Source organism: Vanessa cardui, chromosome 4 (assembly GCF_905220365.1).
Source record: "Vanessa cardui chromosome 4, ilVanCard2.1, whole genome shotgun sequence".
In the NCBI taxonomy this organism is placed as follows: Eukaryota; Metazoa; Arthropoda; class Insecta; order Lepidoptera; family Nymphalidae; genus Vanessa; species Vanessa cardui.
In genome coordinates, this window is record NC_061126.1 from 7,747,876 (window position 1) to 7,774,542 (window position 26,667).

A 26,667-nucleotide genomic window follows, 5' to 3' on the forward strand; every position below is an offset into this window, starting at 1 on the left:
CCCACTGTTGGGCTAAGGCCTCCGCTCCTATTAAGGAGAGGTTTTGGAACATATTCCATCACGCTGCTCCAATGCGGGTTGGTGAAATGCACATGTGGCAGTATTTCGGTGAATTCTTCACCGCCGAGCACGAGATGAAATATAAATACAAATTAAGCACACATATATAGTGGTGCTTGCCTGGGTTTGAACCCGAAATCATCTGTTAAGATGCACGTGTTCTAACCACTGGGCCATCTCAGCTGGAATTCGATATAAACTATTTAATTACGAAAATGTTTCTATGAAATCTGAATCGTAAAAATATAATACATAAAAAAAAAAATTCACTACAATCTCTACAAAATAAAAAAGCGTTCTATCATTCCATTATAGTATTTTTATGTTGCAAAAACAGAATATCTAGTAGTCTAGTACATTGCATAAAGCTACCGGGATGTACGGTTCTTTTTTCCTTTTTGGCACTCAGGAGTGGGTATGGGCACTTATCTTAACAGTGCGTTCATTAAGTCGTCGACGATTAAGACTCATTAAATTTCATTATAGCATTGGTCCCGCGGCGGCCGGCCGTCGTCGCTTAGACGGATAATCTCCAGCTGTCAGGCGCTAATGCGTTTTAGAGTACGTAATTTGAACCGGCGAGATCGGCGGTAATTAACGCCCGTAATTAAGCTAAGTGATTATTGTAGATGCAAGAAAGCCTAGATATGTAATTACTTACCGATGAGTCTTATGACTGTAGATATAGCGACGTTGAATGAAATTAAACTGTCAGTGGAATTTTTCGATAATTATAGTAGCACATGATCCATACATGTACACTGGTATGTATATACATATGTATTGTTACATTTCCTAAAACAAATAGAAAACGTATCACGATAGGCACATCCTATGGAGGATTCCGATTGAAAAACTTTCGTAATTACATATACGTTAACTCAAGCCAAAATTGTTATTGTATTTTTGAAGAATTCGCTCAAATAAGAAATGAAATCCTCAGTGAGATAATAAGTAAGTGCTATATGTTTCAGATTTCAAATACAACGTAATTTAAGTTAACGTACACCCGGGAGCCGAGTGAAAGCTTTACGTCACTTCAATTTTGTGTTAGAAGTAAGTGTGCGCCTCAAGTAACCCGAAGGAAGGGTAATGTATTCCCAGATATACATAAGTGAAAACATTTTAAGAAGCTCCACGGACCCACTGCATCACCCCCGGGGTTAGGGCCTAAAAGCACTATCTCGAAGCCAAAGCCTTACAACTCTTCTCGAATTCAACTTACTTTGCTCTGCGCGGCGATACCCATATGGAACTGTGTACTACTAAAGATAATCTTGAAACTTCGTTTTATTAATACATTTAATATGAAACTTGGATTTATATTTTTTATAAGTAATTTGATGCTTCTTTGCTTACAAAATACAGAACGATTTAGACATTTACAGTTTCGTTTATAATGACGGTAGTTTTTATAGTGAAATCTTCATCTGAAAACTATATTTCATTAAATGACCAAATCAATTCATATGAGTTTAAATTCAAAAGCAACACTTACCACAAATTAAAGCACTAGAAATATTAACTAACTTAATGTATAAAATACATTGTAAGTTCTTAAGATTTATTAAGACGTATTAAGAGTGGTCAGTCGCAGTATCTATATGAATTCATGTAACGAATTCAAGTTTAGCATCGCAAAACGTGAAAAAACCGCATCGCACTGGGTCACGATAGAGACACGCTTCAAAAAACAACATGCTCTCTGTGCTTAAATTCCAGCCGCCGTAATATGTAACAACTGTAAATTAACTTAAATTTATAATAAACTAGCGACCCGCCCCGGCTACGCACGGATGCAATGCGTATACTAAATATACTACAGATTTTTTTTCTTGTTACTTTACTATATTGTCCATTAATTGTATACAAAAACCTCTCGAATTACACTATCTATTAAAAAAAAAACGCATCAAAATCCGTTGCACAATTTTAAAGATCTAAGCATATACGTAGGGACATGCAGCCTTTGTTTTATTTATACTATTATATTATACTATGTAATAGGACATAATAATTATGTATTCATTTAGTTAGTAAGCACACCACTTATTCATTGTATTAAAATATTAGTTTAAGTTCGTGTATTTACTTTACATCCATAAAACAATAGAGCCTGAATTTAGGATTTCATTCCATCTCTCCAACTCACCGTCAGCTTACCAGATATGGTGGCGGCACTGTGGCGGAAGCGAATCTCGATGTTTTGTAATGGAGCTTTTTAAAATGGAAGTCGAACTTTTGTCAGACACTTTTAGCCGCGCCGGAGATACATTTAAGCTTTTTAACTTTTCCACTCCGGTAATGTATCCCACTCTTTCCTAACGTCGTAGAGGTGTCGTATAAGTTTATTTTTTATTTGAACAGCGGAAGTACCACTTTTTATTTGTTTGACTTAACACGTCCCCAATAAGTCACATAAATCATAAAATATAACTGACTTATTTGACTTGAAACTGGGTTTCTTTAACGATTTTTCGTTTGCCTTAACATTTCGCCTATGATCCATTAAGTAAATGCACTCAGGCTGCCACTCGGTACTACTATTAATATTGCATTTCTAACTCTCCCTTCGAGTTCCCGCAACCGCCACTACTTTCTATGGAACATAAATTTCTCATTGAAATCCAATTTGATAATGGCACATATACGTATTAAATATAAATCACACTATGAAAACGTAAAATAATTTCTTATTTACTATTTTAAATAATTAAAAATATGACTTTAGCATCATCCTGTGAGAAGGAGGACCTGAAGGATTAGATTCAATAAATACGACAAAAAAATTCTGCATGGAAAATTATCAAAAAAAAAATCGTTACATTACATAAATAAACAAAGAAAATCTGTAAAGAAATGACAATGGTGTGTGGCATCGGAGGCTTTCTAAATATAAATGACATCAATCTCACAAAATCAATAAGTGCTTGTAGGTAATGTAAGCGCTTAACGAGCCGCGAGTAGAACTCCTGAGCGGATCAGTAAATGGAGTGCTTCATGCATAATGTAGCACCGACAGAGTGTTGTTTTGAAAAGCATTCTGAATTCGTTATTTTCATCATGCCAGGTGATGCCTGCACATCTCATGAAACATTAAACGACATATCAATACGATAACAGATTTGGCACGCATCAAATTATTCCACTTCAATACTACTGTTGATCCGGGCGCAGATCATCGCCGCGCTGTAAAGCGAGAATTCTATACCCTAACATAACTTTATTAAATGATAACAGGAGATAACCGGCACCTCAGAATTAATTAATCCACTCAGAGATTGCATCTAAAAGCCCCTCCACCCGCGCCTCATCCCCGGCCGGGTCGATCCGTTTCCAGCCACTTAAACTTCACGCGCCGCGCTCTAGCTTCCGTTTTAATTACAAAATTAATTCAAAATGTAATTAAAGTTAACAATAAGGCAGCAAACAATTGAAGTTATTTACGTTAGTTTATGCTCTATGGCGAGCACTGTCTTCTTAGAATAGCGTCTCAAAATAGTCACAAGTAACATCAAATGAATGCCTTTTATCCATGATTTTTTTATAATATATAAAATAACAATTAATATGTAAATATAATAAATAAATATATTTCCACACTATGTACCGGATATATGTCAATGTTGTAACAAAAAAATATATTTGTTTTGAGTCCTAACCCGAATAAGTTTTTAAAAGATCACCTAGGTAATGGAAGGGGTGTCAATAGACATTTCTGCAGGTTGCGACTCATCCACTTAACATCGCTATACAAGCAATAAAGCTCTGTTGAAAAGCACTTAACGGGATTGATTCAGACCATTTACCATTCTTTAAACAAACACAAAAACCTTTCCATTATCGTAAATTATAAAACCTTTTAGCAAAACGAAGTTAAAAATATTAGATGTAGGTTACGATTGATTAATTTTAAAATGTAATCGTAATGTGTTAATCCCAATTTGTATATAAAAATGTAAGTGACAAGATTAAACCATCAATAGTTGATATCGATCAATCTACCTTCATAATATAAAAGTTAAATTATTATTATCATTTGACAAATGACAATTACATCAATTTTAATAAAAATAACAATAATGCTACAACTTGCATTAATTTCATTTCGTCTAAAATATTGTATGAAAGTACCTACTTTTATTATTTCTAAGAAGAATGTAGCATAAATTGCACTTTGCAAAAAATAAAATTTAGTAAGTAAATGTACCTATTGTATTAGATTGTAAATCTACTAAAAGGGTTAATACAATAATCTGCAACCTTTCAGGATAAAGTTTTGCTAAAATATAATATCCGAAGGAAAGTATTGAAACTGAACAATATTGATAAATCTGATATAGATGGAATACAAACAGGACAGCTAGATCCTTACAAGGCCCCAGGATTTGTTTTACTTATTGCCACAGCTTTCAAAAAAATACCTATAAAGTGCTTAACTTGTAAAACTGCAGTAAAGTACAACAAATTGAAACAGGTATATTAAATGTGCATTTTTTTCTTATTCATCATTGAGCTGCTAGAGTTTTGTTCAAGCCCGTCAGGGCAGTTAACACCCACTCATCCGATATTCTACCGCCAGCAATACTTAGTAGTGTTGTGTTCCGATCCGACCCTTATTCGAGGGTAAGTAAACTGTCTAAGGGTGATGCATTGTCAATGTAAGTAATGGCCAATAGTTCGTACTTCGTACATGGCTGCGATGTCTATGGACGAGACCAGATATCTGGTGAAACAAAGATAAAATTTCCCAAAAACCAATATCTTCTTCGCCTAATAAGAAATTTCCTGTTGCTCCTTGTCTACTCTGACGCAATTGACTTTTTATTGCGTCAACTAAGAACCGATCGCAACATACTCTGTCTTACTATCTGATACCATTCGTGAGGATAGTCTGCTGTATCGATCACTATAACTACTTCTTCAATATTAAAATTTAGTATGATCCAAGTTATTTTTCCACACCCTGGTACTTCGCCTACTTTATTTGTGGCACTTTTTGTCAAGAGGGTTGCTTCCAACAGAGATTGGTCTTAGCTTTAGTTGAAACTAAAATGGGGTAATTTTTTGGATAGTAAGATTTGGTTGCTCCTTTCATTGGTGCTCATTTCATTTTTGTCTAGGAGTGTAAAGCCTCCAGTTGTACTTAAGAACGCCATATGCTAGATCACTTATTTCTTTTATAGCATATTTATTATTTTAAATACTTGCTTCTGCTTCTTCTAGTATCACTTTTAGCAAGTAGGTAGTTTAGTTTAGACATTACTACAAAAAAGGCTTATTATTTATTGATGATGGAAAAAATTACCTATAAAATCTCTAGGTTACGTAAAGCTGACAAATGATGACCGGAATAGAATAACTAGTTGATTTGATTTCAACAGTATCTCTAAATGCATACAAATTGTTATGTATAAAATAATAGCAAATTAGTTTGTATTTGCTTATTCTATTGTCCATATGGAATTTCAAGATTATAAACTTAGGTATAACATTGACAAAAAGTAACCTTCTAATCTCGTGTACACAATCCAGTTACTAAAACCGAGCAGTTTATAAGATTTATTTAAAAAAAAAATTGATGAGTTTTGTTCTAATGCTAAAATATTTTTATACTTTTGCAAGAATAACTGTTAAATTCGCTATTATTATCTGTAATTTGTCTTTTACACACTAAAATACACTGAGAGTATACACTTTTTTCTGTACAGCAAAACAACAAGGCAAAATGTTGTACAGCGTGTCATCACTCACACTGACAGACTTACAATAAACGACTGGCTGAGTTTAAATAAGTGGAATTCTTGAATATCTTGATCTGCGTTTCACCTATGTTATAGTAATTTAAAAAGATAAAGCGCAGCGACCTTCTCGATCACATATTATCATTAACATTTCCGCATAAAACCCCCGTTGAATATCGCAAACATTTCACAACCATTTTGCAAAAACACGTCTCGTAAATCAGGCTGTGATATATAAATTTTCGATTTTTGTAATTCCTATAAACGCTAAATATAATTATTTTTCGCAAAAAATATAATAATAAAATAAAAAAAATGCTAATTTTGGAAAAATATGGTTCAACCATTTGAACTTAAGCTTGTGGAAAAAAGTCACCTGTTTCATTTTTCTGAAAACTTGATCTTAAACACGAAATCAATGTTGAATCTTCATATAGTCTTGAATAAACAAGAGCATTTGAAGACACTATTTTTCCGATTTTGAATAACCTACTTCATTAACTGTTTTCAATTTATATTTTAACGTTAAGGTCTCATAATTATAGGCCAATAAATTAATAAAAATAGCTACAGTACAAATCACGAGAGCGTTCAAATGATACCAAGAATGAACCATAGAGCCCTCATAGATCATAGAACCCTCTTCTAACCAGTAGAGGGAACGACGACGTGTTATAGTTTTAGTAAAGATTTTTGCGTTACTCCAATCCCAAGGTCTAAGAGTTTTCACTGAAAAACATTTATGTATAGACAAAATCTATATAAAGAGATGAATATTTCATCATTTGTGCTCTGAAGGAATAATAAGGTAGCCAGACAACTTAATTCTTTAATTGATAAGCGAGAAGCCTGATACACTTTACTGAGCTAGTCAAACGTACTACAAAAACTAATAAGTAAGATTTGTGAATTCTACTACAAGGATATCAAACAACAACAGCCTGTAAATTCCCACTGCTGGGCTATCAATAAAATATCAAGGATATCAATAACGTAACTAAACTTAATTAATATATTTTGCTTCGAACGTAAATATATATACTTATAACATAACCAGGTTAATACACTTACTAGGTTACATAGATAATTAAAGGAAATTTGAAAATGTATTCGATAACTGTAAGAATATTTTGGTCCAGCTTGGGGAGGTTTTTTTATGAAAGCAACATTCTGGTCGTGTTTGTTATTAAATTATCTGTGTACCGTAATATTTAATAGTAAATATGTAAGGAGAAGTGTTTCAGTTCTTATATATGACATAAAAGGCATGAATAGAAAAGAATTGAGTTTTATAAATTACCAGAATGGACCAAGAGACCTTAAATTAACATTTAAATTGTTAACTAGGTTTTATAAATTTGAAGATTAATTCAAATATAAAGCCCTTTGCAAGGGTACCTATACCTAACTTATCTAAAATTCATATTGTTTTAAATTTTAAGGGTCATTCTTTTCTAGTTTCTACATAAAGTGTTCTTTCTTCTTAGTTTGTGCGCACTGCGATTGTCAATGTCAAATTTTGATACTGAATACTCACTCGCTCGTCCCCCACTTACCAGTTTTTTATGTTGATAAAATTTGATTTGAAGGTCAGATACTTGTTTAAACACGCATTTAAAATTTGCGGAATATGTTTCAAAATTGTTATTTCATTGAATTTTAAATTATTTTAATGGCATAATGCCGACCACAAGGAAAAAGGTTATAAAAACAGTTTACAAAGATGAAGATAGTGAAAATGAAGGGGGTGATTTTAGTGATTCCGGCTCGGAAGCAGTTATAACTGATCAAACCAGTTCAGATGAAGAGGAAGAGGAAGAGCATCATTCTTCAGAAGATGATTTTCAACCTAAAAAACCGAAGTCAAAGCAAAGATCGACATCGTTTAAAAAGTCTAACGCTGTTAAGAAAACAAACTTTACAAAATCTATTATTCACAAAATAAATAAACAACAGGAACAAGACATTGAAGAAAATGTTGATGTTTCTCCGGCTCTTTTTTCTGTCAAAGATCTAACCGATACCGATAAACTGTTACCTATATTGAATCTCTCAGAAAGTGGTTAGTCATTATTTTATTAAGACAAAATAAATACGTCGAGTCCAAAGTGTTTCCAAGTGCTATCAATAAAATACAGGCCCTATTCCTGCAATGCTCAATTTTACATTTTTATTTTTATAATAAATAATAAATAAATCTTTATTAATATTATGTTTACGATAAACAATGACAATTATCGTAATTTGTTTTATTTATAAATAAGGGAATTTTGAGCATATTTTTATGATAAGTTTCTTACCATTAATGTTCTGTAGAATCTACATTCTGATCCAAAGTGTGATGCATGCTTAAATATTATTTAGTAACACTAAATTTGCTTAATGACTATGAACTTGGAAATGAATAAGTAACATCCAAACTGCCTATATTAATTTTTAATTGTATCATATGTTTGTTTAATCAAGTTCATACTTTTAATTTGATGATTTTCATTCTTATTTCAGACAGCAGTGATGATGAATCGCCAACAATTGCAAAACGAAATAACTTGCCGAGTTTCACCACCATTAAAACAAATGAATCTGATGACGATACAGACGATAAAGTAGAATATAAGGATGTAAGTTGTTTTTGTAACTTGTCTGATACAACAAAATCACTTTTGGCACTAGATTTGGCAGATGTACACAAACAATAATTGTTGAACTCAATTTAGGTAAATAATGATATTTGCATTCCTTAATATACTTATGTTTTTTTCGTCACATTTATAATTATCATTGCAATAATTATTAGAACTATAGTTAACAAGTGAACTGTTCTCTCACTAAAATTTCTTATTTGAATAAATTTAATTTTTAAATAAATTTAAATAATGGTATTGTATTAAAGCATTCTATTCTTTATTGATGTTACTAATTCATGTTACGTAAATCTTTTAATAATAAAATATGTTCATATTATATATGAAACCTTATATAATTTCCAGGTATGGTCGAATAATTTACAAAATGATAGTGCAGAAATTGCAAAGAAAACTTTTCTAGAACTAGAACAACAAAAGTTAAAAATTGAAGAAACAAAATTATCCATACAAAATTATACAACAAAAATTGATAAAATCAATGAATCCGATGTTAAAGATTTACTTGCCCTGGGTGAAGAAGAAGTACCAACAGAAATAATGACCAAAAAGAAGAAGAAAAAGACTAGACAAGACAGTGATTCAGAAATTGAAGACTGGGAGGAGGTTAAGGGTAGGTCTACTATTCAGGTCATACTATTCATTACCAAAACCAAATTATTGCATAATATTTAGTCAGTAGAAATAAGTAGCAGTCTTGGACAGGGTAAAAATATATTTATGACAATAATATCCTAATTATTGATTTAAAGTAGGGTAATTTTCATAACAAAACTCTCTTTTTTTTATTAATTTAATAATTACAAAAGAGATTAAATTAATTTTAACAATTCTTATTTTGATGTACCAAAAGTATTTTTGCAAAGAAACTATATAGGGCAATAAACTCGTCTTTCTCAGGTTCTTCAATACATATATTAATGTGAATGATTTTTCAAATAATTAATTTTGAAATATTTGAAAAATATAGCAAGAAATTATATAGCTGGTGTGTATTTATTATCAAAATATTAATAAGTTTACAATTATACACCATAAAAGTACCTATAATTATAATTTTAATATTATGCTGATTATGTTGTGTGGTTTATGAAGAAAAGCATTGTTAATATTCATATTTTAGATTATATTCATCCATATAAGTAACCCTCTATGCTCATTGTAGTGTTACGATTTTATAGGATGTCAACAGTAGGCCTAACCCAGAATTGGAAATTAGGCTATTTTTACCTTGTGGACCACCAAATAGATGTATTGATGTTATCCTAAAGGACTTCTAAAGCTTCACTAAGCCTCAGGCACTTGAAGGCTCAGAGTAAAAGTGGATTTTTCAAGGACGAACCTCAACTTAGAATGTTGTTGTGGTCGGAAGGGTTGTTTGTACATGCACTGTTTAGCACACTACTTATTTTTGATACTATGGGGGTTAAGAAATAAAAAAATCTTAAAAATATAAGTACCACAAATTATATAAAATAAATTAAAATAATTGTATTGTAGAGCCATCTAGTCACATACATGAGAAAACCAATATCATTGATTTATATTAATATATACAAATGAATATATTAAATTGTCTCTTTTAAACTTTTAGAAACAACCAACAGTATACCGCAACAAGGTTTGCAACTCGTAGTGGACATTCCTAATGATATATGTAGGAGAACAAAAAAACTGGATGTTGAAATGATGATGAAGAGAAAAATTAATAGAGTTAAGAAAGAATATCAGGTTTATATGCATAAAGTCCACGTTTTGTGTTGGTTAGGACATGGTAACTATGTTAGTCAAGTTCTAAATGATCCGACAGTTCTGGCAGCTGCATTATCTGTAGTTCCATCAAAAGACTCTTACCCGGGAGACAGAGTGGATATGAAGTATTTAGAACAAATTACAACATGGTTCAATGATAAGATGACAATAAATCAAGACAAAAGTGAAAACAAGTTTAAACCTAAATTGCCGCCCTTGAAGAATATCTTGCTGCAACAAATAAAGAGTAGAGTCTTTACTACTAAGAAATATATGGTTTTTGTTTTTGTTTCTATGTTAAGAAGTCTTGGATTGCAGTGTCGAGTTATGTTTAACTTTGTAACCCTACCAATTAAACCACCAACTTCTGAACTTTGTTCATTATCTACAAAAGAAAAAGAAGGTAAGAGTGAAAAAAATAAAGAAGCTAAAGTCAAAGAGGAACAAAAAGATTCAGATAAGTCGAAAAATACGGTAAAACATAAAAAAGAGAAAATACCTCAACTTGATGGTAACTATGATTCATCAAGTGAAGTTGATAATATAATGCAGGTAGATGGTGGAGATGATAATGAAATTTCTGTCAAAACCAGACGACAAAAGACCTTAGCCACAAAAAAGAGCAGCAACACTAATATAGATGAAGACAATGTTTCACCTCCTAAAAGAACACGAAAAAATGTAACTGCACAGGGAGAAAAGGGAAATGATAAAACAACTTCCACTAAAAAACAAAAAGAAAATAATTTGAAGACTCTTGCAGATAAAATATGTACGACAAGTAAAGCCATTGAAAATAAAAATGTTAAGCCTGCTGAAACTACGCGCAAGTCGTTAAGTTTGAATCGTTTAGAACCTCAAAAAACTGCAGAACCTAAAAAGGAAGAACAAAAAAGCATCTCCATAAGTTCCCGAAGAACAAGAAGTAATAAAAGTGTAGCTAATCAAACTCAATCTGCGACAAATAAACAGCAGTCGATTAATGAAACTAATGAACCAGCATCGAAAAATAAATCCAAGAAAGGTCCTAAAATTGTAGTTACAAATGAAAATAATGATAATGTTTCAAGCGAATATTTTGGTGACGTTACAAAAAAAGAGACAGCACCTATCGGTAGAAAACGTTCAAGAACATCAGAACCTAAAACATCCAAAGACAATAATGATCAGCAAACAATTAAAAAAACCCGAACAAGAAGTGCTCATACCACCACTGAAAACAAAAGTAAATATTTTAATAGTGACTCAAAAAAACAAGTTCAAGTAAGTTCAGGTTCTGTAATGAGGTCCCGGACTATTAAACAGGCCGACAGTGGTTCAGAAGACGATAAGCGAGTCAGCCATAAAGACATAGCAAAAAAGAAAGCAAAACCTAAAAATGATGTAACAAATGACCTTATTGATATTATCAAGGGAAGAGTGAAGGAGACAAAAATTGAAGCTAAGAAAGGTATTGTCAAAAGTAGGTACAAAACATCTGTTTTTTTTACTATTTTCGACATGACAAAGTTATAACCAGTTTTATATTTTTAGCAAAGATCAAACAAGAATCTGACGATGACAGTGATTATTTGGCTGTAGAATCCCCAAAAAGTAAAGCGGGAAGCGACGATGACTTTAAACCTACTAAAACCATTTCAAAACCTAAAACGAATGTCAAAAAAATTGACCGTCGTGTCATATCAACCGATGATGAATTGCCGTTAAATAAAATTGATGTGTGGTGTGAAATATATGTAGAAGAATTGGAAGAATGGGTTCCAGTTGATGTTACGAAAGGCAAAGTGCATTGTGTTAATGAACTATATGTAAGTATTAAATTACTTATTTTTATATTAATTCTAGTTGCTGCCCTCGACTTCTTACAGTAGTAACAACGTTTTTGTAACATTTCACAATGACGATGATGAGACCAAGTAACTTTTGCATTTAAAAGAAATAATATATCTCTTTGTCCCTCCCGATATCGTAGGGGTAAAACATTCAAATTCTACCTTAATGATCCTGTTGTTTCGAACGTAATGACTATTATAAATTGCAAGCCAATAGACCTATAGTTTGGGAGGTCTCTTGAGCAGTAAGATATGTTATATTTTGCTTTATTATGTTTATTATACAGATATTTTTATATATAGGAAAGCATTAGTTGATAATTTTCTTCTTTCTCTTTTCAATAGAATCGCGCAACACATCCTGTGAGGTACGTTGTAGGATGGGATAATAATAATTATTTAAAAGATTTGACACGAAGATATGTGCCACATTGGAATACTATAACTCGTAAACAGCGCGTTGAAACTGCATGGTGGGATGAGTCTATTAAGCCTTGGGTTGGACCAAAAACAGCTAGGGATAGAGAAGAAGACGAAAGGTTAAACAGGATGTTACTAGAAGCACCTTTACCTAAAAGTATTTCAGAGTAAGTGAAGTTGAAATCAATGTAATTGTTATTTAGATGCATTGCTTATATTTTGTAAGTTTAATAGTTAACTTAACAATAAGTAATACTGCCCCTTTGAATAACCAGGAGATGCGGAAAATAACATACAGACGGATGTTTTTAACTGTTTTTATTTAGAATCAAGTAAGAGTTTGCCAATTTTGCTTTATAATTCAGTTTGAAATAAATTATGTTCATCTTCTTTTATATGAAAAGGTTCTAACCTTTTCTTTTAAATCTATATCTATACAGACATGGTGAGAGGAATTGAAAAGTAGTTCTTATTTGCTATCGTCAACTATATCAAATTATAAATTATAGCAAAGCAATCTAAAGCGTTTTTCTTTGCTGATAATAACAACAGCCCATTTCAAACTACCTATCACACATTTATAATATGTTCTTTAAAATTTTAAACAGATATAAAAATCATCCATTGTACGCGCTCAAGCGACATTTGCTTAAATTCGAAGCGATTTACCCCCCTGATGCAGCTGTCCTAGGCTTTGTGAGAAGTGAGCCAGTGTATGCCAGAGATTGCGTCTACGTTTGCAAGTCACGAGAGATTTGGCTAAAGGATGCAAAAGTTGTGAAACTCGGCGAAGAACCGTACAAAATTGTCAAAGGACGCCCAAAATGGGACAAAGTAAATACTATGATACAAATATTTTTTTATCATTAGCATTATTATTTCAGTTATTTTATATTTTTATTTTGTTATTCAGCTGTCGAACAAGATAATAACAGGGAAAGCACTCGAAATATTTGGACCCTGGCAAGTGCAAGATTATGAACCACCAACAGCTGAAAATGGAATTGTACCTCGAAATCCATATGGAAATGTTGAATTGTTCAAAGAGTGTATGCTACCAAAGGGAACAGTTCTATTGAAGTGTAAGCTTAGACTGAAATTATTTTTATTTCTTAACTGATGACGAAAGAGCTTTATTAAAACAAGATTAGTTTTAGGTCCTTTCTTGGAGTTCAACTTTACTTCATACCAAATTTCATCAAATTCGTTTCAGCGGTTTGGTCGTAAAAAAAGGAAAAGGGACATAGTTACTGTCACATTTATAATATTTATGTAGATTAATAAATATAAGTACAAGTTAAATAAATTAAACTTCTCAATTCATTTTCAGTACATGGTTTAAATCGAATAGCCAAGAAATTAAACATAGATTGTGCTCCAGCTATGACAGGATTTGATTACAACGGTGGCTATTGTCATCCTGTATATGATGGATTTGTTGTTTGTAAAGAATTTGAAGATATTATAACAGAAGCATGGCTTAAGGTAATTCAGTGAAATTTAATGGTAACTTTTATATTATACATATTTATATATAAATAGTCATGTCATTTGTTCAACATTTTTTTCTTCAGTCATATTAACTACAGTTTTACCAGAATAATTTGAAATACTTTTAACATTTAGGACCAAGAAGAACAAGAACGAAAAGAGGAAGAAAAAATAGATGCTCGGGTCTATGGTAATTGGAGAAAACTTATAAGAGGTTTACTCATAAAAGAAAGGCTGAAAGCTAAATATGGATTCCAAGAGCCCAGCACATCTAAAGACAAAACAAAAGCTAAAGGTCCAAGACTCGTTGTAAAGAAAAAATAATTAAATATAAGTTGAAGTTAGGCTAAAATAGTCTGTAAATAGTATTAATGTTATTGTTATCGAATCCACCTATTTTCTATGAAACAATCCAAGGGAATATTTTTTAATGTTTTTAGATCTAATTGTTTGAGCTTTAAATTGCATGTTTTTTTTTATGAGACGTAGTCTCGTTTTTGATGTTACTAAAAACTCTAATGTCTTTACCTCAGTTGGTTACGTATTTCCAAAAAGTCTAATTGAATACATCCGTCTCAACTGCGTTCAGCGTCTATATTGGCTAGCTCACAAGGTTTCAGATGCAGAAGTTCTAGGATGTACACCGCCGGTCGGTATGAAGAAAAATTATTGAAGTTTGCCATAAAATTCTCAGTTTAAAAGTTGAGAGAGTTTTCATAGTTGTTAACCAGTGTCTCGGGTTCGCTGGATCCATCGAAGGAAAAGATAGAGCTCCTATGTTTATAACGTGTGGACACTTATGCACTTTAATAAAACTCTGGCACGGTTGGTTAGTCTCCGTCGATAGTGGCTGGTGTGAATAAATTCGATCATAATCATCAAATACGGGTAATAAGTATTTTTTTTAATATTTTAGAATTGTTTTACTTTCATCCGCCAATAATGTCAATTTACAATGTTTTTAAAATAAATGTTAAAATGTAAATTCATTGTTTTATTACATTTAGTATGGATAATATGTCAGGCAACCAGCAATGAATATTGTCAATGTAAAGATTTACTTGACAAACACCATCTATTAATTTTTATTCTTAACTTTGAGTATCGTAGACACTTGGTGAGCTTTATGGGTTCATCGGGTCTTATCTTACCACCAAACAGCAATATTACCAGTAATACTAAGTATTTTTATGTTCAGTTTTTATGATTTTTTGTCAGTGTAGCACCAGACTCATAGCATATTAATTGACTAGGTTTGTGACCCATTAACGATGTGAGGCGTAATTGATATCTCATACGAGTGAGTGAGTGTTATAAATTGAAAAAAGTAATGTTAAAAAAATGTTTTTGATTTTGATTAATTAAACATTTTTATTTGATACTCTTCGAGATTTAAGATCCCTTTTCCACTTAGCCATTATTGTGTCACTGTGTTCTAGTAGCTTTAACTTTTGTACGGAACTGCTCTAAAATTACACCTATTCAAGCATCGCAATCATCGTTATATCCATTATCTAGAGGAATGTTTAAATGAAAAAAAAAGACGAAACTGGTGCTTATTTATTTATTAAATATGATAAATAACGAATATTATAGTTGCAATATAATGCAATAAGCTGCCTTAATTTAATTATGATATTTTATGTTACATTGCGAAAGCTTCAAAGCATTTTGTATTAAATCTAGTACAGCTCACTGCTGTTTTACGATAAAGTGAAAAATATTATGTACAAAAATCTTTGGTGTAAAATATATAATATGTACGGATATATATATTAATTTATTTATATGTCCTTCAGATCTTGTCTGTAAGATCTGGTCGGTCGAAACGATTACATGTTATTGTAATCTTTGCCGCGTTTACAGGATAGTTTACCTCATATATCAAAAAAGTGATATTTAAAAGGTATATTCACAATGCCAACTTAAAAAAGCCTTTCAATATTTTTTTGTATTTTTGTTTATTTTTATAAAGTGTTTATAAACCTTACATACTTATTAATAACTATTAAGTCTATGCATCTTACGCTACGATATTTTATGACGAATTTATAAACTAAGGGCCCAGACACATTCATCACAGTTTGTACTTATGAAAGGAATGTAACCTTAATTTATATTTTCTTATCATAAAATATTCGCCTTATCAAATAATAAAATCTTTTACATACATGAGTCTTATTTGATATTATCAACCATTATTAAAACCAGTTTAATACATGGTATGATGGAAACATAAGGTAGCGATATGCAATAGATTAGATTCCTTTCATGCTACCATGCATTCTGTAATCTTATAAAGTCCAGCTTCATACTATTATTAAGCCATGGTCAATGTGCCTGCACCCAAACCGAATCCAACGCCTTTTGGTCCGAAGTTTCGGCCGTAGCATCCGCGGCAGTAAATCTCGCCGTTGGGCCCATCACACAAATTGGTGGAATCCTAAAACAAGCAAAATTAGTATTCTTGATTATTCTAACAACGTTTTGTTTCAAAATAGTCCTAATTAAATGATTCTGTTTATGATTAACTGAATTGGGAAAACAGACATACTGATGCCCCGACAACTCCGACTTTTTAAATATTCTTAAGCTTCGGAATTAAGTTCAAATATATACCTACATATACATTTCAGTTTTTAAATTTTTGCAAAATATTATTGTACATCTTACATACATAATTAGGAATAATATTATGTATTATAAAAATATGTTTCAATTTTAAACATTGTTTTTAATAATTTCATTCAGAAAATGTATAAAGAAACTTTTGTCAAAAAACGTCAGTATTGAATTCAAAATTGCGGACAGAGAAGGCTCCACCAACATTATGAATATAATCTATATTGATTTTGGTTGACATTTGACATTGACAAGTAGACGCTGACAGTAGGATATTTTTATCAATATTAGGTTATGCATTTTACAATATAAATTTAGTATTGATGAACAAATAAGAATTTAATTGCAATGGCTGCCCTAAAAAACGCAGTGGCATTTGTTATTTTAACAGTGTACTTGACCGATATCAGTTTAGCAGAATTTTCCACAGAAGACTGTGCTTCCCTTGGTTTCATAAAAGCAAATCTTTTATGTTCATCGTGTGACCAACTTAAAGACTTCAGCTTAGATCAGTTAGTCGAACATTGCAAGCAATGCTGTCATAACGATGAATCGACACCGAATGAAAAGAAATATGCACGCGCTATTCTAGAGGTTTGCACTTGCAAATTTCCAGCTTATCCACAAATTCAAGCATTCGTTAAAAGTGACAGACCTGCTAAATTCCCAAATCTGCAAATTAAATACCTACGTGGCTTAGACCCAATAATTAAGCTTCTTGACAAAGATGGTATTGTCAGAGATACAGTGGCAATTGAAAAATGGAATACAGATTCAGTTGAAGAATTTTTAAACACACACCTTGTAAAAGAAGAGGATGAAGATCGTGGGTTTTTGAAAACTAATCTTATATAATAAATGATTTCTTTAAAATAAATTATTTTGATAATTATTTAAATTTTTATTAACTGTATAAGTTTATGTGATCCCACTAGCCAAATTTTAGATAATACTTACAAGTATACTAAAAATACTTACAAGAGATCTGTGGCAGTCAGCACATGAGAAGCATCTTCTGTGCCATGTACCATTCTTAGAATTCATTTTTTCTGCAGCATATACAGGGAATCCACAACGTGGGCATCCCTGACCTTTAGCTGCCTTCTGTCCAGTGAAGGGTAACTGTTCTGTGCTGTAGTGGTATTATTAATGATAAGTACATTGTGTTTTATCACATTTTGAAATACCTATGTACAATTTTTAAATTAAGTAGTATTGTAAACACACATTTTTACTTCATTAAGAGTCAGGGAAACAATTGTGAGTCAGTGCAAACAGTTACCATTATAGAAAAAGTAGGGATAAATCTAACATTATTTAATGCACAAAAAATATTTTTAAACACTAGTATTAACATATATCTGACTACAGAATGGCTTAGGAGAACAAACCAAATATTTAAATAGGTAAATTGGAAAATATTATTTTCTCAAATTATATGTTAAATTTTTAAAACAACAGTTTCATTAAAGGACTGTATGATAGTAAATCTGAAAATAAAAGTTAATTTTTTCATTAGAAATTAATGTCTACTTACTATGTAACAGTTGGCTCAGAATCAGTGGAAACAAGTGTTGGTGCATGACCATAGCCAAAGCCTCGGGGTCCGAAGAGCTTGGCATAGCATGAGCGACAATGAATCTCCTTGTCAGGCCCATCGCAAGCCAGCATAGAGTCCAATGGGCGATGGCATTCAGCACAGTTGAAGCACTTTTTGTGCCACATCTATTAACAATAATTTTATTTAAAAGATGTAAATTAAAATAAAGTGTGATCAATGATCACAAAGTAATTCAATTAAAATGACAACTTATCAAATAAATATACTCACAGTTCCCTTAGCCAATTGTTGTTCTGCTGCAAACACCATTCCACCGCATCTTGGGCAACCCTGACCTTTAGGTGCCTTGATGGAAGTGGTATCAGGATTGTAGAAAGGTCTGTTAGCCGAAATTTCCTCCTCGCTGCAAGAAATAATTCAATGTTTAGAGATTTCATAAACAAAAATTACCTAAAACTTTTGTGAGATCTTTATTGTAAACCTACCTTAAGCCGTCAGTTTGAAGGAATCCTGAGCCGCAAGCAAAACCGTAACCGTGCGGTCCCCATTTCTTGCCGTAGCAGGTTTTGCAGTAGACATCGTTGTCAGGTCCGTCACATGCGATGATGGAATCCAAAGTCTTAGAGCAGTCGTGGCATTTGAAACATTTGCGATGCCACTCACGACCTTTAGCCAAAACTTGTTCTGCAGCGTAGACGGCTCCACCACATCGTGGACAACCTTTTCCAGGAGGCGCCTGGATTGCGGCGGTGTCAATCACCGTTGTTTTTGGAGCTTGGTCTCTGTTAGGTAAAAGTATAAACACACACTTAGCGTAGGTAGCTCAGCGAGTCAGATCGAATAAATGTTAAAATGAAATATAATTGGGTCCATCGTGGTGCTTCATGATAAACATTTATATTAAGTATTTTTATTAATATAAATAAATTAAAATTTTGAAATATTGTTGTACTTTATGGTCTTATAAAATGAATAGCATCTTCTCGCAAACCGAAAACGTATTAATTTTTTTAATTTTATATTTATTCGCTAAGTATCGTTTCATTATTATAACATTTAAAATGAAAACAGTGGTCACCTACTTATTTATCAAAATTCTATGCACTACCTACGTTACCAAGTATTACATACAGTTATGCAATTATTTTGTTTAAAAGTTCGCGCCCAATCTATAAATAAATAAGATAAATGGGTGGATTCTGCATCAGATTAAATATGTTGTAAGAGCGCGTGGCTAGTCTTGCCTATATTAAAATTAGTTCGTTCGAGAACGAACAGCGCATTCTATTTACGAATTGGCATTCTGCCATCTTTTGTTTGTATTATAAGCTGTTTTTATGAAAGCGATGCGATGGAAATAACCTAAACCTGTCTGTAACCTGAGATGATAATTTTTGACATAACAGTGGTACCCAAAATATTTTTAGATAAGTTAATATATTATGGAGACTTCTACTTCTATAAGTAATTTGATACGTAAGACAAAAATTCATCAAAAAAGAACACCTTATCACGATTATTGTAAAATAACATTCTTTACTTTAAGTTAATATGACACTGATGATGAAAATATTGATATTTATAAAAAAAAACCAAGTTAACACGAAGTCTTACCCATTGGCGTAAGGGTCGCTTTGCAAAACTCCAGCTCCTTTTCCATAACCATATCCTTTAGGTCCAAACTTTTTGCCGTAGCAAACTAAAGAGAAAACATAAGATTAATTAACCTCTCATCTGACAGATCTATTCATTCACTGTCGAATAAAAACAGGCAGAAAACATGGGATTTTTAAATTATAAAATTATTTATGAAAAAAATAAAATTAACAGTTATGGAAAGTTAGTTTCATTGTAATTTGGATAAAGGAACGAACCTTTGCAGTAAATGTCTTTGTCAGGGCCTTCGCAACAGTTGGTAGAGTCCAGCCGCTTTTGGCAGTCGCCGCATTTGAAGCACTCCCTGTGCCACGCCTGGACATATAGTGAATAATGAGGATGTGTGGGAGCATTCATGCGAGGATGTAGGTACACGCGGTTACCACAATGATACTTAACGTTAGCACCTAAACTTTCCTAACGGAATGTTCGTTCAGGTAATGGACGTAAGGACTCAAATACCTCGACAATATATCTCTTTATCTGGTCCATCACAATGGGTCATTGAGTCAAGACCCTTGCTGCAAGTTAAGCATGTGAAGCATCGCTTGTGATATCCCTACGGTACAAATGGTGCTGTTATTCCTCTGTTAATAAGCACTCTTTCGTTTCGTGAAGAGTATTTTTATGATTTACAAGTGTTTATACGATTTTACATGTTTATTTGTATTTATTAATGATATGAAAGTTGAGTATAACTGATATTTTTTTTAATATTGTATAGAGATTAATGGAATCTTTTATTATATCCTGTACCGTCTAAATAATAGAAAAAACGATTTTAAAATGCCTTACCTTTCCCCGAGCTAGCATCTGTTCCGCAGCATATACATAGCCGCCACAACGCGGGCAACCTTCACCCGGTGGTGCTTTAGCTATGACACGAGACTCCATGCAGGCTCCATTTGTTCGGAGACCCCCTCTGTACAAATAGACTAAATCATTGACTACTCGCCAGAGCCAATCTGTTTGAGCCAAAATTAAGAAGAATTGTTAAAAGCCTATTGGGCATCGGAGTATTCCAATAACCCCTAAAAACAAAATGATTCACACTTATGGTAGCAAAAGCAAGTGATGCCGGCGGCGCACCTCCGCCGTAATGGGAGAAGGTAAGGGCTCCCGGCCGCCCGCACCGTGTGGCTTGTGATTAAGTTTAGTTACACATACTACATATGTCTTATCAGAGGGCGCTTTCCTTATCCCATCACATGGATTGTCTATGATTTTATCTATGACAAGCATTAACTAATTGTTAGTTTGGATCAGTTGCGGAGAAAGTTACTAATAACAAGAATGACGTAGATTTTCTGTACATGCTATGTGGTGCGTCTCGAGCGTACAAAGCCGTGCCAAGGCTTTATATATTGGGTTCTCACCGTTGTGCTGTGGTTTTCGGTTCGCCCCGAAAATGAGGAAAGGAAAATCTAGGGAAGGAACGCGGTGACCCGGCGAGAGCCTTAGCCGTTGCGGGTCGGGCCCAAACCGGTCTCAACCACGTTCCCGTTTAACAACAATTCGGAATGGTAGTCGACTGTTTTATTACATTTTTTTATAAATAATAAATAATTATACCGATAAACAAAATAAATTAAGCGATAGCGAATAAATAACCCTAACTAGAATAATTTAAAGTACAGTGGCGATCGCGAGGCACCGCTGGTTGGCCGAGATGCGTGTCGGCGTCCCGCTAGCTCTGCTGGACGGCTGCTCGCGCTCAATTCCTGTTGCGACATAAACGGAGACTGGTCATGCATATGTCGGGCAGCGCATAATTTACAGCCGAGCGCGCACTTTCTGCTTATATGAGATTATGTACACGCGGTTAATGTTGTTACGTACGAGCCCGCAGGCCGGTCGATATAACGACCTTAGATAAGGAAAGACCCTCAGATGCGCGGGCGGCGGGAGTTCTAAATAATTTTGTACTTACGCGTTCTCTCCTTTAAGATGATCTCCGGTGTCCATGGATAGGCAGCCAGCACCGCCACCAAAGCCATAGCCTTTAGGTCCAAATTTGCGCGCGTGGCAAACTTTGCAGTAAAGTTCACCTTCGTGTTCTGTACAGTTGGTGGAGTCCAGCAACTTCTGGCAAAGACCTGTTTTTCGCCAAAATAATTGTCTTTTAAATTATACACAAACATATTTATGGATAAATTGTTTTGAGATTATCAAAAATGTTATTATCTCCACTTTATTTTTTGATCTTTTATTTTGCGGTTTTATAGAATTTAAAATTCAACAGTTGTAACTTTTAATTAATATCTAGATATTTTCGTCAAATTACGAATTGACAAAATTTATATATTAATAGTTTATATTAATATATAAATTATTAATTATATATTATAAAAAATGTTTCATTTTTAATGTTGCTAGTGAATTATAAATTATTCTTTCCATAAAAAAGAACGAAAATTCCATGACTATTAATACATTCTCTTTTATTATTGAATTTTTACGCATAGAAAGAGAAATATCTTTAAAAATAGCTTAAGTTTAATCGGCATATTTTTTTACGATTTTTATAATTTGAAATTCTGGCTAGGTTTTCACTATCTTATTCTGATGCTTTGATATCTTACCGCACTTGAAGCACATTTTGTGCCATTTGAGTCCACCGGCGACACGTTCTTCTGCCGCGTATACGGACTTGCCGCATTTCGGACACTTAGGGTTATCTGCGGGTTTGAAAGGCATTGTGCTCGCTTAACTTATCCTGAAAAAGAAAGATTACATGTTTAACTTATAATTATACTATTCATGTTTGTGATTACTAAATACTTCTAAAATAATTATTTTGAAGCAGCATCTTGGAAATAGGTCAAGTCAATACTTAATTATTAAGTAAGTTATACTTAGTATTTGTACTTATTCCATTTTTTTCCATCATGTTATGTCACTTTTAAAGCATCATAAATTAAAGTACGAAAATAAAGCATCATTGAATCATTGACAAATTTAATTCTAACTATTGCATTCATTGGCCAAAATCCAAGTTGCCAGCTTCACTAACATCGCTTTAAAACTTGCACTTTATGGTTCAACAACCACATACATCGAAATTAAAAAAAAATTGCTAATACGGCTCTTTCCGATTACTTTAAAGATATCACAAAAGGACGTGTGCAGTCAGGCGGGCACTGCGTGGGCTCTAATTCTGACGCTCCTAATTTGGGGCGTCCAGGTAAAGTTACGCTTCTGGAGTAGCAATGCAACTCTATAAATAGAGCGCATAAGGAAGGAGCCGTAAAAACACTCGCGATTAGGTTAAGTTTTGTTTTCAGGATTCTATATCACTTTCACCAGTCACGGACCTGTTCGTCGAGTCGCTACGAGAGTCGAGCTCCCGGACGCGTATACAGTTCAGGGCGTTGGTGCCAAGACTGCGGTTCGCGGAGGTCGAATGATGCGCGAGGGCAGTGGAACACCGTAGTCTATGCGCGAGTTGCACACGGCCCTAGTGGAGGGGCGTCCGCGCCGCCCTCGCACCCTCGCCCTCGGCTCTACTTCGTGACTACCCCAAGAGATTATCAGTGACCACATCAACCAACAACAATCAAAATACTAAAAAAAACTCAATTGAAAGTAATTAAATAAAGTTCTATATCGCATTTAATTAATTTTCATTTAATTTTATGTTTTGGTTTACTTGGTGCGTCACTGAAATACTCACACAAAAACTACAATACGATCGATTTATATCATCTAGGTACATCGCATTTTCATGATTGGCATTTTTATTGGGCAAGTACTAATAATTAAATACAAAAAGTATTGATTATTCTTTAATAAAACTTTTTCAAAAATATATTCTTTACGACACATTTTTTTTTTCATTTCAAATTTCATTTTCTGGTTATTATAGTCTGAAATAATATCTACTAGAAAAATCTAAACTAAATCTTTTCGAAATTATATTATATTATTTTATGTTTAATTATAATCTCTTCTTACCACAATATTATAAGTTTTAAGTGTTTTATTTTTATTAAATAAACCATAAATATTGAAGCTTGCTATAAATTTAAGAAACAAAATGATGATTTGGCAAAATAAGTTATGTAGAATTATACTAACAAAGCGAAAATTCGCATTAACGACATAGCTCTTAGAATAAAGAGTTTCATCTTTCTAAATATAACCTAAAAAATTAAAATATTAACAATAATATAATATAAGTATAACTATGCGTTAGTTCTAAAACAAATATTTCATTCTTAACAAGAACGTATCTTGTCATCTTGTAAAGGGCCACTGATTAAGCTCATATTGGATATCAATGTTTATTCGCATGAAATTTATAAAATCCAAATCTAGATAACTTTTCTAAGAATTTTGAAAAATATTAATAAAATAAAATTTATAAGTTCAATAAAAAACAATATAACTTGTTACTATATACTCAAGAAATTTTTAATAATTAGGTATTTACTTACGCATTACCGTGTAGATAGGCAATCGAGTAAAATACAATGAGTATAATTTTTGGTACAAAGGACATCATATATATACTATTTAAAGTTCCCTATCAGTGTTCTACTTACTATCAGATATATATATATATATAAGAACCCAATCATTGCCTATCTTTCATTATGGAAAAAAAAAAGAGTTAGAAGAATATTAGCGTTTATTTGTCTGGTGCTATTTACCCAGAAGGGCAAAAGGCCCAACAGTTATTTATTTTCTTGACGAACATGGACTTAAATAATATTTATAACGTAATAAAATTTAACGTTAATTGTAAAGTAATAAGTGTATATAATCATTGGATTATACACACTTATTTGGTATTCATAAGTTTACTCAAATTCAATTAATATGTAATAACTTAATTTAAAAATTTGCACTTTATCTCTCTTATTCAAGTTAGTCATTCTTTGTATCTTTTGCCAATTTTTATTCAGAATGATTCTTTATTATTAAGTTTTAATACTTTAAATAGTATTTTATCTAAGATAAGAAAAGTAGAAGGAATATATACTCATCCAGAGAACACATACACTTTGTAGCAATTTAAACATTATTGGTATGTCTCAGTAGGTCCTTAGAATGTATATCATCACTGTAGATAACATATAATTATTAAAAATAATATATTATACATAAATAATGTCTCCAAATACGTCATTGTATGTGAAAAGAATATTGACGTCAAATATTATTATTACAAGTGAGACGTTTTCCTATTCGATCGGTACATGAGTCATATTCCAAAATCAGTATCATTAGACAAAAATAAATTAAAGATAGACTGAAGATCAACATGCTTGAGTCACAATTTTGGCAAGTTTAAACTATACATAAATCGACAATGACCAACAGTCAATTTTATATTTGTCGTGCGACAAAACGCTGACGAAAAGATGATTTGTGATGAGGGCGTACAGCTGTTCAAAACTAGAATTACTTACAACTCGTTTTAAAAATAATTCTATTTAATTAATATGTATTGTCTCAACATCAATTGAAAGTCATAAAATATCAAGATTATTAAATTTTCATTTACTTTACGCTTATTCGGGTGTATTCATAATAATTAAAATTTAAGAAACAATAATAAGAGTATACCTTTTGTCGGTGTTTTTGATTTTTTTAACATTTTATTAGTGTGTTGTCTGATTATGAAGTGATAATATTAGGCGATATCAATTAATTCTTAAGTTGTCCTTAAGCATTGTTGATCATTTTAGTGAATATTAAAAAAAATACGGACAAAACCGGAAGTAACAAGTTGTTAATGATAAAATAAAACTTATTGTACGTATACAATTAGTCCAGTTGCGGATCGCATCGTATAACGCACTCTGCCAACTTTTGTACACCTGCTTGTCTATTAATATTTTTAACGAATATAACTCCCGGCTCATTTGGATAAAAATTAAAAACATCGTGAATCGGAAATGAAGTTCAAAGATAAGTTAGTAAAACTCATTTTTGAAAAACTACCATTTTGGCGCTTTACCTACATATGTATGCATCTACCTACTAACATAAAATGAACGATTCATCATTAATAATAAGTGCACATACCTTATAAAAGGTTTAAGGTCAAGCATTTGTAATGAAGTGGTTTTAATGCTTACATCAAATCAATAATGTTTGTTTACAATAAAGATGGACTATAAAAGCAAGTGCATAATAATAATATAATTAATTCTTACATACTATACAAGATTGCATAAAATGATAAGCCAGGGTGCACAAAATGGCTAAAACACGTTTATCTCAGCTAAAGATTTCGGTCTCACGGTCTAAAAATCTTCACACTGTTTTAATGGGTTTGGTTACTGCTTATAATCTTGGACATTGTACATAAGGGTTCTTCTAAAAGGACCAGAACTAGGACATTTACATGCTATTCCTAAAAATGGGCTACGTTATAACATCCAACGAAATATTCATGCTTATAAACTTTGATGCAATTATTATCTATTTAATCTGTGATGTTTTTTTTTTCGAAATACTCTGTTGTTTCATGTTTGCAGTAAATCTAGACGAGAATTTAAATAAATCACGTAAACGAGTATGTTACGAATATTTAATTAACTAACAATATTTTATCAACAAACAACAAATATAATAAAACTGCAACTTTATTAGTTGAGAACACATGGCGAACACGTAATGTACTCAAGGCTATTTATCTAAAATGGAATTAGAGTTGTACATCTAGCATGTTTCCTTTTAAGGGATGCTTACACTTACGAACATAAATGCCCCACTTATGTTGGAAATCATTGTAACCATCGTATATTTCTTATTTATCGACGCATGATAGATTACTCTTTTTAAGCATGCTACAGTTTCATACTTTAAAAAGGATTTTTTGTGATTATTAGCTCAAGGGCTAAACTAGCGCCTTTGTCTGCTTCTCGAGGTTA

At 32.4% G+C, this 26,667-nt stretch overlaps 3 protein-coding genes across 8 annotated transcripts; 2 read left to right on the forward strand and 1 right to left on the reverse strand.

Moving 5' to 3' along the window:
- The first annotated feature begins 7,328 nt into the window (after nt 1-7,328).
- Nucleotides 7,329-14,545, forward strand: LOC124544305 (DNA repair protein complementing XP-C cells homolog). 2 transcript variants are annotated; one of them, XM_047122797.1, is made up of 10 exons: nt 7,329-7,866; nt 8,310-8,425; nt 8,795-9,062; nt 10,044-11,663; nt 11,735-12,009; nt 12,379-12,620; nt 13,062-13,287; nt 13,367-13,535; nt 13,784-13,938; nt 14,080-14,545. In XM_047122797.1, exons 1-10 carry the CDS (start codon nt 7,485-7,487, stop codon nt 14,266-14,268), a joined length of 3,642 nt encoding a protein of 1,213 aa, XP_046978753.1. In that variant the 5' UTR covers nt 7,329-7,484; the 3' UTR covers nt 14,269-14,545. The 2 variants fall into 2 exon arrangements, with proteins under 2 accessions (XP_046978753.1, XP_046978754.1); XM_047122798.1 differs by lacking the exon at nt 7,329-7,866 and having other exon boundaries at nt 8,391-8,521.
- Nucleotides 14,546-15,494: 949 nt separating this feature from the next.
- On the reverse strand, nt 15,495-23,336 carry LOC124544306 (muscle LIM protein 1). Of its 5 annotated transcripts, none has more exons than XM_047122799.1 (11): nt 23,098-23,336; nt 22,366-22,499; nt 21,714-21,879; nt 20,579-20,705; nt 20,002-20,098; nt 19,742-19,826; nt 18,613-18,909; nt 18,398-18,530; nt 18,104-18,291; nt 17,545-17,698; nt 15,495-16,387 (listed from the first exon to the last, which is right to left on the reverse strand). In XM_047122799.1, exons 2-11 carry the CDS (start codon nt 22,478-22,480, stop codon nt 16,265-16,267), a joined length of 1,485 nt encoding a protein of 494 aa, XP_046978755.1. In that variant the 5' UTR covers nt 22,481-22,499; nt 23,098-23,336; the 3' UTR covers nt 15,495-16,264. The 5 variants fall into 5 exon arrangements, 4 of the variants coding, with proteins under 4 accessions (XP_046978755.1, XP_046978756.1, XP_046978757.1 ...); XM_047122800.1 differs by lacking the exon at nt 20,002-20,098 and adding an exon at nt 20,246-20,342; XM_047122801.1 differs by lacking the exon at nt 17,545-17,698.
- On the forward strand, nt 16,798-17,458 carry LOC124544308 (selenoprotein F). The gene has a single exon (XM_047122803.1). The coding sequence runs from the start codon at nt 16,915-16,917 to the stop codon at nt 17,419-17,421; it is 507 nt and encodes a 168-aa protein (XP_046978759.1). The 5' UTR covers nt 16,798-16,914; the 3' UTR covers nt 17,422-17,458.
- Nucleotides 23,337-26,667: the final 3,331 nt, after the last annotated feature.

Excerpts from the sequence above, each read along its gene's own strand:
- LOC124544305 (XM_047122797.1), top strand. The coding sequence starts at position 7,485 with ATGCCGACCACAAGGAAAAAGGTTATAAAAACAGTTTACAAAGATGAA. Across the intron at positions 12,010-12,378 it reads ATTGTGTTAATGAACTATAT|AATCGCGCAACACATCCTGT; the intron begins GTAAGTATTAAA and ends TCTTTTCAATAG. Across the intron at positions 12,621-13,061 it reads TTACCTAAAAGTATTTCAGA|ATATAAAAATCATCCATTGT; the intron begins GTAAGTGAAGTT and ends AATTTTAAACAG.
- LOC124544306 (XM_047122799.1), bottom strand. The coding sequence starts at position 22,480 with ATGCCTTTCAAACCCGCAGATAACCCTAAGTGTCCGAAATGCGGCAAG. Across the intron at positions 20,706-21,713 it reads CATCTTAAAGGAGAGAACGC|AGGGGGTCTCCGAACAAATG; the intron begins GTAAGTACAAAA and ends CTATTTGTACAG. Across the intron at positions 20,099-20,578 it reads AGATGCTAGCTCGGGGAAAG|GCGTGGCACAGGGAGTGCTT; the intron begins GTAAGGCATTTT and ends CTATATGTCCAG.
- LOC124544308 (XM_047122803.1), top strand. The coding sequence starts at position 16,915 with ATGGCTGCCCTAAAAAACGCAGTGGCATTTGTTATTTTAACAGTGTAC.